This window comes from Gigantopelta aegis, chromosome 3 (assembly GCF_016097555.1).
Source record: "Gigantopelta aegis isolate Gae_Host chromosome 3, Gae_host_genome, whole genome shotgun sequence".
In the NCBI taxonomy this organism is placed as follows: Eukaryota; Metazoa; Mollusca; class Gastropoda; order Neomphalida; family Peltospiridae; genus Gigantopelta; species Gigantopelta aegis.
In genome coordinates, this window is record NC_054701.1 from 9,384,260 (window position 1) to 9,396,920 (window position 12,661).

General features: G+C 36.7%; 1 protein-coding gene across 4 annotated transcripts in view; it reads right to left on the bottom strand.

The window, feature by feature from the left end:
• Positions 1 to 12,661, bottom strand: part of LOC121367489 — a 54,875-nt gene that overhangs the window by 24,516 nt on the left and 17,698 nt on the right. For all 4 annotated transcript variants that reach the window (XM_041491689.1, XM_041491688.1, XM_041491687.1 and 1 more), the window contains 9 exons: positions 10,113 to 10,293; positions 8,870 to 9,051; positions 8,254 to 8,382; positions 6,070 to 6,259; positions 5,543 to 5,655; positions 4,637 to 4,798; positions 3,722 to 3,934; positions 2,789 to 2,916; positions 809 to 969 (listed from right to left, as the gene is read on the bottom strand). In XM_041491689.1, the coding sequence (XP_041347623.1) occupies positions 809 to 969; positions 2,789 to 2,916; positions 3,722 to 3,934; positions 4,637 to 4,798; positions 5,543 to 5,655; positions 6,070 to 6,259; positions 8,254 to 8,382; positions 8,870 to 9,051; positions 10,113 to 10,293 (1,459 nt within the window). The remainder of the gene's footprint in view (positions 1 to 808; positions 970 to 2,788; positions 2,917 to 3,721; positions 3,935 to 4,636; positions 4,799 to 5,542; positions 5,656 to 6,069; positions 6,260 to 8,253; positions 8,383 to 8,869; positions 9,052 to 10,112; positions 10,294 to 12,661) is intronic.

Genomic DNA, 12,661 nt, shown 5'->3' on the forward strand with positions numbered 1-12,661 from the left:
ATATAATGTATGTTTCGCAATGGTGTGTGTTATTAGTGCCAACGAGAACCCGTTCTATTGGCAATGTTCATTTGAAGTTGGGCAATTTAACATGGGTTTCAATGGCAGATGACATCTGTGTAGTGAGACCTTATACAATTGGATACTTTCTCTTTTTTTTTTATCCCACTGCCCCCTTTCCTTTTACTCCTTTCACTTCCATCTCATTTCTTCCCGATCTGGCAGCTCCTCCTATTTTACAACTTCTTTCACAGTTCACCTTCACATCCCAGTCCTTGTCTCTCCAACCGTGACATGTGCTCATTTCTTGTAGCTATCCGTGCCACATATCTGTCATTCAACATTAGCTTTTACCTGTGGGCGTAGTCTGATCACTTCGGAGAGTGTTCAGTAGTTACTTCTGGCATTGCTAAGAGGAACATGTAACCAGCTACTATGCTTCCCTACTACTGGTAGTCATTAGTTAGACCAGCTTTATTAGCGACAGAAGATGAGGATGCCAGGTGGTTGCAGGGAAGTACACAGAGACTGCACCCATGGAGGAAGTTGAGAAAGGTAGGCGATGGTGTGGACAGCTCAGAAGACAAGAGTCAGAGGAAACTGACAAAAAGGGTCAAAACAGATTGAAATCATAGGAGAAATTGGAATGTTTTATTTATATTATAATAATGAGAATGGTAGGCAGAGGGTGATAGATGAGAAAGATGAATTAAAGTGTAAGCTAGCTTGGACAGGATTTGTCGTCAGCTTGATTGTCCAGCAGCTTATCCACTAGACCACTCCAATTACTTGTGTCATGTTTACTTACTCAGATAGTTTGTAGGTGGAGAGAGCTGCATCAATGACATGATCCGGCATGTCGTCTAACTCCAGAGAATGGGCGTTGATTGCGGTGATCATCTTCTGTAGCTTGTGTAGCAGCTTCACATTTTTGTAATCAAATATAAACACTATTCGGCCAAATGGACACTGCAATGATATAACAGTGAAATAATCAAATATAAACACTATTCGGCCAAATGGACACTGCAATGATATAACAGTGAAATAATCAAATATAAACACTATTCGGCCAAATGGACACTGCAATGATATAACAGTGAAATAATTAAAGCAAACTTAAAGCTTGTTTTGTTCAATGACATCACCAGAACACCCCGATTTATCAGCTATTGGATGTCAAACATTTAATAACTCTAACACAGTCTTAGAGTAAACCTGCTACACTTTTCCATTAACAGCAAAGAATCTTTTATATCCACATTAATTCCTGCACAGGACAGCACATTCCATAGCCTTTGATATACAAGTCATTGGTCACTAGCTGCTATGAGGAAAAACCAATTCACAGAATCGGACTACTGACTGGTTTCAGATTTTAAGACCCAAGCACCGCAGGCAAATGGTTTACAGACTGATCTAGATTCCCCACCTTGCCTAGCTCCCAATTAAAGCAGGACCATTTTGCTTTTAAATTAGGTTTATTACCAGTATATGAGTGGTTGGAATCGACCAACAGCATAAAACTTTACATGTAACCCTCTTTTATAGAACAGTTTCCTGTCCAGAAACAGAGCTTTACACGTTTCTCACCAAAAAAATTAAAAAGCAAACAAGATATATTTTCAATTATTACCTACGAGGTACAGCATAACGAGGGTCATATTTATTGTACGATTTCCCTCCTATGTCATAACTAAATCGTATGTCCTCCTGACATTGTCGTTTAACGATTGGCTGTTGTAAGAGTACATTTCTTTCTGATTGGCTGACACGACATCCCACAGATACTACTTTCTTCATTAATACATTTTTATTTCGAGTTTAAGCTGATCACATGCCATAATGACAAATACATGTTTTTAATTAATTTAATAAAACATTAATTGATTATTTATGATAACTTGTATTATATTACGATGTAGTTGTGAAACATCAAACACTTAATTATGAATATAACGTTCACAACTGTTAGAAATCTATACTAAGGTCAACAAGTCACTTTTCGCACCCTTGTTTTGGCTTCGTACATAATAAATGTAGCATATCTTACCGTAATTTCACTTGAAAGCCATATTTAGTAAAAGGTACAATGTTTTAATCACAAGATTTTCTTCAAACACATTCAGGTGCGTTAATAATGTAAAAAAAAAAAAAAATCAATAACAATTTTGCATTGGAATTTTTCCAGCATTCTTAAAACGGAAACGTCATGTACCCAATTTATAGTTATTGTAAGGAGATGCAAAGTGACGTCATTGGAATACTGACGTCATTCAAATTCAAAACTAATTATTTCAATTACTGTGTATTTGTTTGCTTTTTAGTATACACATGCTTTACAATTTACAGCTGTTGATACATGTGTACTCTTTACTTATGGGCGTATAAATATCACGTAACTTTAGAACAGGTTGTGATTTGGTTTTCAAGACATTAATGAACAAACATTACTCCGCCATTAAGGAAACGTTAGTTTGTAAACAATGTTGGAATGTTCATTTAGCAAGACAGTTCTACGGTAATAAACAGAATATTACATTCGTGTCCATGACAGACGATGTTTACGACACTCGTACCTAAATTATCGCATTTCCCTCCCTATCGCTCGGGAAATATGATAATTTAGGCACTCGTGTTGTAAACATCATCTGTCATGGACACTCATATAATATCCTCTATATCTGCTACAAATATGACTAACGCAAAAGCTGATATTTCATGTGTAATAAATTATCATTGATCTCAAGCCTGCTCTTACTCAGGTACAATAAACTATTTACACTACCTGATTCGTCAATGCATACAGCTGGATTGCAAAAGGCTGAGGATTGGTCAAAGGAAACGACAGTTCAACTTTGACCTTTAGAGATGAGCTGGCTTTGAAGTAGTGACCAGCTAAAAGAGGACGATCAACTAAAAGAACAAACATCTTTAATATGAGAAAATTTAAAAAAAACAAAAAAACATTTTGAAACAAATGTACTATAATTAATTCATAATAATATTATAATAAATGAAAATTCAGAATTCAGTTAAAAGGACAAGTTACGCTGATTTTAATAATAATCAAATAATACCGACATCACTAAATGAGATATTTCTGACAGAATTGTCTTAGGGTCCTACAGTAGAGATATGAAAACTGAAATTCATAAAATAAAATAAAAATATATTTTTATAACAGTAACCATGGCCTTTAACCAAATGACAGAAAGTAATCACAAATATCTTAGCAAGAAGGTTCTATGGTAATAAGCTATTCCTTTGGTTTAGTAGCAAGATGTTTATCTGCACTTCCCCATAGACAGAATATTTCATAACAAGGTTTCTGATATACAATTTGTGGTGCACTGGTTGGAATGGGAAAAAATCACAATGATCCATTATGAATAATCCATGTTCAGAAGGATGCTCTATCACTGAGATACAATTTCCACCCAACTCCGAACCTAAACAAAAGTGATTCCACAGCCTAGATAGGAATGTCATCAATTTGTTAAATTCTAAGAAGTCTGTTATAATTCATTTAGAAAAAAACACGTCAGATTATTAACAATATCAGAACTCTTGTCTACCTGTATGTACTTATTACATAGTTTATTAAACAATTTATGTATAAATGTATGGATTAGTGTACAATAAATTACATATAGTTGTTACATGCAAAAAATACAGAAAAAGAGAAATATGTTCTTCTGTTTTAAACTCTGATAAGCACCTGGCCCGTCCACAGCTCCCGAGATGCCGATCAGTTTGCCGTCGTGTTTGCCGTCCTGCCCGAGCACGTCAGGGATCAGACAGTTGTGTATGGGCACCTTCATGTACAGCAAGTGGTGGCCGAGCAGCAGTTCTGACAAGTCAAGTCTTGCCACGCCGTACGGATCCCACGGCTTGTCGCGACCTTCGAAAGGGTTATAGAGAGTCCTCCTACCTGTATGAAAAGGAAACGAAAAATTACATTTACTGAAAACTAAATATTCTGTAGACATCTCCTACCAATATGAAAAGCAAACAAGAAATTACATTTACTGAAAACTAAATATTCTGTAGACATTACCTAATCTAAATTATACGTACATGTATATTATTTGTACTGTGTTGAAACACACATTATAAAACAATTATGTGACATACCAGCCTGAAGTGTCTCTACTTTACATCTATATTCTCTAGGTCAACTCTTCTCAATCCTTACCAAAGTATACTTTTTAATACGCACAAAAAGATAGTAATATTAAGAACTAAAGTAAAATTTTATTACCAGTTGAAATATGCATAAAATAAAAATGTGGGTGTGTAGATCTCATGGTTCACTAGTTTAGAAATATTGGTCTAACAATGTAACAATAATTATAAAACCTGATCCAGGAGTTGTTTTGCTCAATTATTTCTAAGGGTACATTCAAGTGTAGTTTAAAATTTCAAGAAACATAAAATATCTAACTTTATAAACAATGATTAAATTAAAATACAGTTAGGAAAAGTAAAAATACATATTCAGAGCTGCCAACCCATCGAAGCAACACAACTCTATACTCTCATCCTCACCATCCCAAAAAAACAAAACAAACCCTACACACTAAACAAAGGGTATTCCCAACAACCACCCTAATCGATGTCCCCTACTACTTACTGGCGACCGTTCCAACGTTACTGATCTTCTCATCCTCCAGATCGTCCCCGAACAGTGTCGGCTTCAGGCTCACTTCCTCTTCCTTCCGGTCCCTGTCGTGTACCTCTATCTCCATCGCTGGGCCGTTTAGGTATTCCTTCAACTGTCTGGGTTCCATCGTACCTAGACGCAATCAAACACAGGTCACAAACGACAAATACTGGATGTATGACAAGTGTTGGATGGTGAAATTTTTTTTCATTAACCCCAGCAATCTTATTATTTGCTGTTATGTTGTTAAATATCTGGTAGATATTACTCTTTGTCCTGGATTTAAGCTCTTTTTTCAAATGTGAATTAAATTGAATTTGGAAAATATGTTTCATTATTAATTTGCCAAAAACCTAATTTAATAATGGCCTGCCTTTTGTAGATCCACCAACACTTTGGCCGATTGGCTAATTAAGACTTGAATCCAGCTACCGATTTTCTGACCAAAGGTGTTAACAAAGTTTGGATCGAGCTTAAATCCTGTGGGTCTAAATGACCCAAGGAAAGCCACTATTGCTGCACAGGCTATTCTTTTACATTAATTAGCAATGTAAAGTTCTGCCCTTGGTGATCAGTGCTGGTCTGGCTGAATCGGGATTTTAAAAGTTTTAGCCAGCTAACTAGCACTTTTAATTATACTCAGTGAAGTCATGAGTAGAATCCAGGCAGTGTAGGTCTGTGTGTGTACTTCCACGTGCACTATTGGGTAGTTTAACATCTCAAACCATTAAGTGCAGAAATGCTTAGAAGGCAACATTGTTTCTGACATTAATTACAGAATTTTAACCCATTGTTTCTTAGGCTGATCCCATGTACCACAGGACTGTAAAGGCGTATCTAGGCTTGGACCAAGTATAAAACATTGTGGTTACTCACCCAGCAGCACCACATTGATGTCGTCCCAGTAGATGTTCCTGTCATGTTCCTTGCCACTAGTCAGATGCTCAGGCTGTTGGTGAAATGTGTACTTGCAGTACACCGGGTGGCATCTGAAAAACAGACGTTATTACACAGGGCACTAGTAATGACTGCCATGTCTTGCATTGTTTGGGTTTTTTTCCTTCAACCATCTTGGAAAACTCAACTGCTGCAGGTCGAAGCATGTGCCCGTAACAGGTGTGCTTAAAACAGCTTGCTCTGTTTAGTACATTAAATCTTTACTTTATCTCATCTTGCCAGAACCTAAAACAAAATTCTGATATTCCTTAACTGAATTAATTAATTATTATAGTTTTATCCCACTTTTTGTAAAACACTAAACAGCATTTATTCATCAATTCTCATAACCCAATTAATTATACAATTTTATTCCACTTTTTTAAAACATAAAACAGCATTTGTTACCTTCCTTGAAAATTGTATCTCATTTTCGTTTAAGCACTAAACAACATTTGTTAACTTACTTGAATCGCAGTTCTTCGTACGAAATGGGCGTCTGAGGAAGGCCTGTGGCAGAGATCAGTTTGATAATCATTGGGTTCAGGTCCTGTTTCTGCTGGTCGGACATGAGTGGCCCGTCAAGGCTGACGGTGACGAACATATCCTCGATACCCACCACAGGCTTGTCCAGCCTGCCAGTCAGACACCTCATACCTGAAACATCACACAGCTGTTAGAGCTACAGTCTTAGCAATATATGTGTTATTTAACCATTTCAAATACATCATTCATGTTTTGTTTGTTGGTTTTTTGGGGGGGAGGTTTGGTGGGGGAGTTTGTGCTGTCCTTCTTGAGGAATGATTAGGCTTGCATCAGAGTAATTTTATTATTTAACCATTTAAGATGGATCCTCCAGATATTTGTTTTATCCGTGACATGTTATTAGGAATTTATGTTGCATTATCTTGCAACCACTATTTCTATTGGCCAATTATGCTGACCGATTAAAGCAAAGTCATAAATGTATACCAGCAGACGTCAAACGCATAGCTACATTACAAAATAACTCATTTGACCTCTAGGTCATCATACAACGTAGCTGAAATAACAGAAATAATAGCTTTTCCCCTTACTTTTTATGGTCTGCAGACCGAATGAGAAATTTTCCATTCTTACCTTCACAGGATAAAGCCGATATCCTATGTCATTAATTAGTTTTATTACCCTAGAAGGCACTCATAACGGGGAAAATAAAAATTTCTCACTGAGAAATTATCATGCATTGGTCTAACGAACAATACTATTGGATGATTTGACGCTTACAAACCAATGACCTTGTCTGTACTAAACATGACGTCATCACAATTTGGCACACATACACAATGACGTCATGTAGTTTAAAGAGTTTGCGTTTACGGCTCTGTTTTTGGTGTTAAATTTATAACAAAATGTCATTTTAATGCAATTCATCTATGAACGTGATTAAATTACAAAGTTATAGCAATACTCAGAACAGTGCATAAAGTGGTTTATATCATTTCTATATGTGTACGTGCATATGTGTGTTGAAAATAAAGTATTTTAGAGAAAAAAAAGAGAATAACAAACTCGGCACCAGTTATTATCAAATTTATGTCCCTCGTGAAATAATTTTTATTTGTCACTCGCTAAAGCTCTTAACAACTGAAAATGATTTCACTCGGGATATAAATTTGATAACTGGTAACTCGTTTATTGTCCTCTATATTCTCTATTAAGATGAGATGAGACTGCAACTTTTATCGAACTCGCCGTTTAAGTGGAGCTATCACTCTCACTCCCTGAAACTAGCTCCTCTTAGAATGTGAATTTATATGGCATCAGTATGGCAATACCTTAAATGGCTCTCCATGATATAAGGGGAGCAATTAATCACTCCCTTCAATTTTTTCACAGCAAGGTTTGCTTTAGCACAGGGTGAGGTACATGAAAAAATGTATACTCCAAGCAAGAATCTGTAAGAAAATGATATTCTAAGTGTTGTACCATGTTCTGTCCGATGTGTTTATTCTGCATCCACTGTTTGAATTGACAGAACATGATGACCTGATAAAACAAAGTTATACCACGTACCATGCTAGTAGTAAGGTATCACATGTCATGGGACGTGTTGACTGACTCCACTTGTTTGCCATGACTAGATATTCAGATCAATTGCATGTTGCTTAATCATTAATTATGATCAAAATAATGTTTGGTATCGTGGTAAATAACCCAATTATTAAAAACTCACATTTATTTAGCTAAAAACTATTTTTGAAGGTTACAAATGTAACATATTACGTGAATGAATAATGAATATGTTATGTCATAGTGCGAACAGCTTACTTCTTTAGCTTATCAAAAGCTTGAGATAAAGTTGATTGTTGAGTTGCAGGATAAAAATAACAACAGGTTAATGACATAGGTTATTGGCTTTATTCCGTTCACCTTCAAGTGCCTGGTCATGGCCAGTATCTTAAAAACCGTAATATTTCTCTTAAGTTTACCAACTCATAGAAACCATAACTTGAATAATTTTTCTCAAAAAAACATTTCTTTTCTTCAAAGGAATAATTATTAAAATTATTTAGGAAAATTAGCAATAGCTATTAAAATGATGTAGTCAACTGCCTGTTAAAGTGTTTGGTGCGCTGACAGCGAACCGAGTGACTTTAACACGGCTGTACCTGAAAACAGCATCGCCATCCGAATGGGTACACTGCACACTCCATTAACCTTGGCATGTTCCACGGCCGCATGGGCCTCGGCATCAACTTTCCTCTTTGATAATTCCTTATGCAGTTTGGTCATAGACGCTGGAAGACAAATGTTAAAAAAACACATGTTAATTAAAGACAATTCAAGACACCTAAAGGTTTTTTTTTTAAATCACAAGATTGGCCAAATGCTTACAGCTGCTTTATACAGGATGGCACTTTTCCAGTACATATAATTTTATACAATCGTTTGTTTTGATTTTCTTTTTCCATTTGATCACCAGCAGTCATTTTTAATTACCCTCCTGATTTTAAACCAAGTATTTTTACAAAGTGGACTGGGTTTGGTTTTAATAACTGACAAATACTCAATGCAAACAAAATTCTGGTTCACTTTAATTCAGTTGCATAATACAAACTATTATCAGCGATTATATTAAAATCCATCACATGCAGTAACACACTGAATGTACACAAATCAATACGCTATGTAAGTAACTTTATTTAAAATAGCTCTTGAAGAAAACAGCTTATGTTGACAAGAAGTGACTTCAAGTAAACCTCAAACCTCAGTGAACTAACTTACTCTCTGACTCTACAGAACGAAGTATTGACTCGGGCCGCGACGGACTTGGGTGTGATTTATGAGATTTACTCGACTTCTTAGACGACTGGGAACGTCGCTCCTCATTTCGGCTCCCTTTTGATCCTTTGCTGGAGTTGGTTGGTCGCTCAGCCCCTGCCAAGTTACCTAGTCGGCTGAAGGTTCTGTAATATAAATAATACTAACATGTGTAATAAAAATAATACTAACATGTGTAATAAAAATAATACTAATATGTGTAATAAAAATAATACTAACATGTTTTATAAAATAATACTAACATGTGTAATAAAAATAATACTAACATGTGTAATAAAATAATACTAATGTGTAATAAAATAATACTAATGTGAACAAGAAAAATAATGGAAAGGAATGTTTCCTAAACAATTCCCCGACATATGAGCTTAAGTTTAATGAGCAACTATTAGATGTTTAATTATTGTTAACAGAGTCACTTGTTCTAGAAAATATGACAAGAAAACATGTTACTGCCCAGTATGCTATTCTTATTCAGTACCAGCAAGGAACCTTAAAGTTACAGGAAACGTCAGGCAATATTACAGTATTTACAACTTATACAGTTACAGAACAGTCAGAAACAGAAAAACTAACTCGATGTGTCGTCAAGGCAGGGGGATGTGGGGGTTGGGGTCACTCCTACAAACCATTGCTCCTCAACAATGACTTACTTAAATGCAAAATAGTATCACTTGAAAATCAAGAGTAGCAGAAAGAGGTATGTAACTAAGAATGGTTGCCTTGCTGAATGAGTTTACCTTCTGAAAATAATGAAGTGTATTATTATTACTAAGTCATCAGATCAATCACTCTCAGGGTATTCGTTAGGTTTCCTATCTCTACCAGTGCCTCATGACTCATGTATCAAAGTCTGTGGTATGTGATGTTCTGTCTGTAAAAGTGCACTAAGAATTCCATGGAATTAAATGTCTCACGTAAAATAAACTTATTCAATGTAGCCGATAGTTGCATCCAAATGTTCACCTCAATTCATGTTAAAATATAATAATAATAATTTAATTAAACTTTAAAAAACATTTCATTAAAAAGAACTCAAGTTTTTTTTAACACGCAATCGGATAAACATTCATAGATATGACAATAAACCAAGTTGATGCTGTGGCCACCGCCAAGTCTGCCACTGCTGGTAAAGTGATATTTATATCTTTGTTTTTACTAATAAAAGCCAGACAAAAGAGCTAACCTTACATCCTGACCACAAGAATTCTTGAGTTTGATGGCCTTTAGAACCTTTGGCGTGGGCGTCAACGTGTCTCTGTCACGCGGACTCCTCGGACTAGCAGCAGACTGCGGGCTCTTCTCCCGCTTGTTGCTTGGAGGCGAATACGGTTGCTTCTGATCCTTGGATACTTTAGATTCATAGCCTAGAAATAGGACACATACAAGACCAAATAACAAACATCCTTTCCTCACAGACCATCATCAGTTACTTTATTTATCAATGGCGTTTGGCACATCATTATAATCTTAGGTCCTGACAAAAGATTCACTGATCAGACAAAGAGCAGACTCTTGCTTTATGTCACAAATAGATATCTACAGGAACATTTAATACAGCTTATATGGCCAGTAATATTCAAAGTACAGTCTGTTTGGGTGCAATCTAATTAAAATAGCTCCACTGGTTAATTACTATTACCTGTGGATCTAACAGCACCCCGTTGGAGCTCATGTCCAGTTGACCTTTCATTCGACCATTCAAAACCTAACTTGCCAGTGATTTGAAAACATTCGGGATTATGCCGAGGATATACGAAATGATTCAGGTGAAAGAAAGAAATGTTTTATTTAAACGACGCACTCAACACATTATTTTACAGTTATATGGTGTCAGACATATGGTTAAGGACCACACAGATTTTGAAAGGAAACCCGTTGTCGCCACTACATGGGCTACTCTTCCGATTAGCAGCAAGGGATCTTTTATTTGCACTTCCCACAGGCAGGATAGCACAAACCATGGCCTTTGTTGAACCAGTTATGGATCACTGGTCGGTGCAAGTGGTTTACACATACCCATTGAGCACTCACTCAGGGTTTGGAGTCGGTATCTGGATTAAAAATCCCATGCCTCGACTGGGATTCGAACCCAGTACCTACCAGCCTGTAGATTGATGGCCTAGCCATGACGCCACCAAGGCCGGTTGATTCGGGTGAATTACGAAGTATACCGGAAACTAATTTCAATATAAAATTTTATATAAAATTAGTTTTAAGACGGAAAAAAAACCTGTGATGGTATAGCCATAAAATCTGTTTATACTAGTATACAATCCAGAGTTTATTACTGCACTTTCCCCCCTGTTTTTTCAATGTTGAAATAGACCAACAAGTTAGCCTATTGCATACATAGTCTGGCCCGATATTTTTAGAATTTGTATGCTCCCGAATAACGCTATAAAAGGCGAAGTGTAATTGGTCGATATTTAAATTGTTATTTATAGATGAAATGTCACCTGGACATGAGAGTCCACGCAATGCTAGCTGTTAGATCTACTGGTAGACCAGTAGAACTAATTTTAATCAGATTGGTTTGGGTGGATTGTCCATCATGGCCCATCTACCGACTATACTCTATACAGTCATCATGTACATGTTGGTAAACCCTAACGATACGGAGTATATTCGTACCTCTAGCACCCCACAATTACTGTACTCCCATGACATCTTGGGTATATCATATTCAGGCTAAGAATCCATTTGTCCAGAAACAGGCAGACTTGATGACTGTGGCATTGGAAATGGCAGAGGTTTACAATATGATCAAATCAGACAACTTACTGAGGGGATGATAGGAAGAATCGGATCCCACAATTATCCATGTTTGGAGTGGTTATACACACTACTGATGATAGGAAGAATCGGATCCCACAATTATCCATGTTTGGGGTGGTTATACAAACTACTGATGATAGGAAGAATCGGATCCCACAATTATCCATGTTTGGAGTGGTTATACAAACTACTGATGATAGGAAGAATCGGATCCCACAATCATCCATGTTTGGAGTGGTTATACACACTACTGATGATAGGAAGAATCGGATCCCACAATCATCCATGTTTGGAGTGGTTATACACACTACTGATGATAGGAAGAATCGGATCCCACAATTATCCATGTTTGGAGTGGTTATACAAACTACTGATGATAGGAAGAATCGGATCCTACAATCATCCATGTTTGGAGTGGTTATACAAACTACTGATGATAGGAAGAATCGGATCCCACAATCATCCATGTTTGGGGTGGTTATACACACTACTGATGATAGGAAGGATTGGACTCCACAATCATCCATGTTTGGGGTGGTTATACACACTACTGATGATAGGAAGAATCGGATCCCACAATCATCCATGTTTGGGGTGGTTATACAAACTACTGATGATAGGAAGAATCGGATCCCACAATCATCCATGTTTGGGGTGGTTATACACACTACTGATGATAGGAAGAATCGGATCCCACAATCATCCATGTTTGGGGTGGTTATACACACTACTGATGATAGGAAGAATCGGATCCCACAATCATCCATGTTTGGGGTGGTTATACACACTACTGATGATAGGAAGAATCGGATCCCACAATCATCCATGTTTGGGGTGGTTATACACACTACTGATGATAGGAAGAATCGGATCCCACAATCATCCATGTTTGGGGTGGTTATACACACTACTGATGATAGGAAGAATCGGATCCCACAATCATCCATGTTTGGGGTG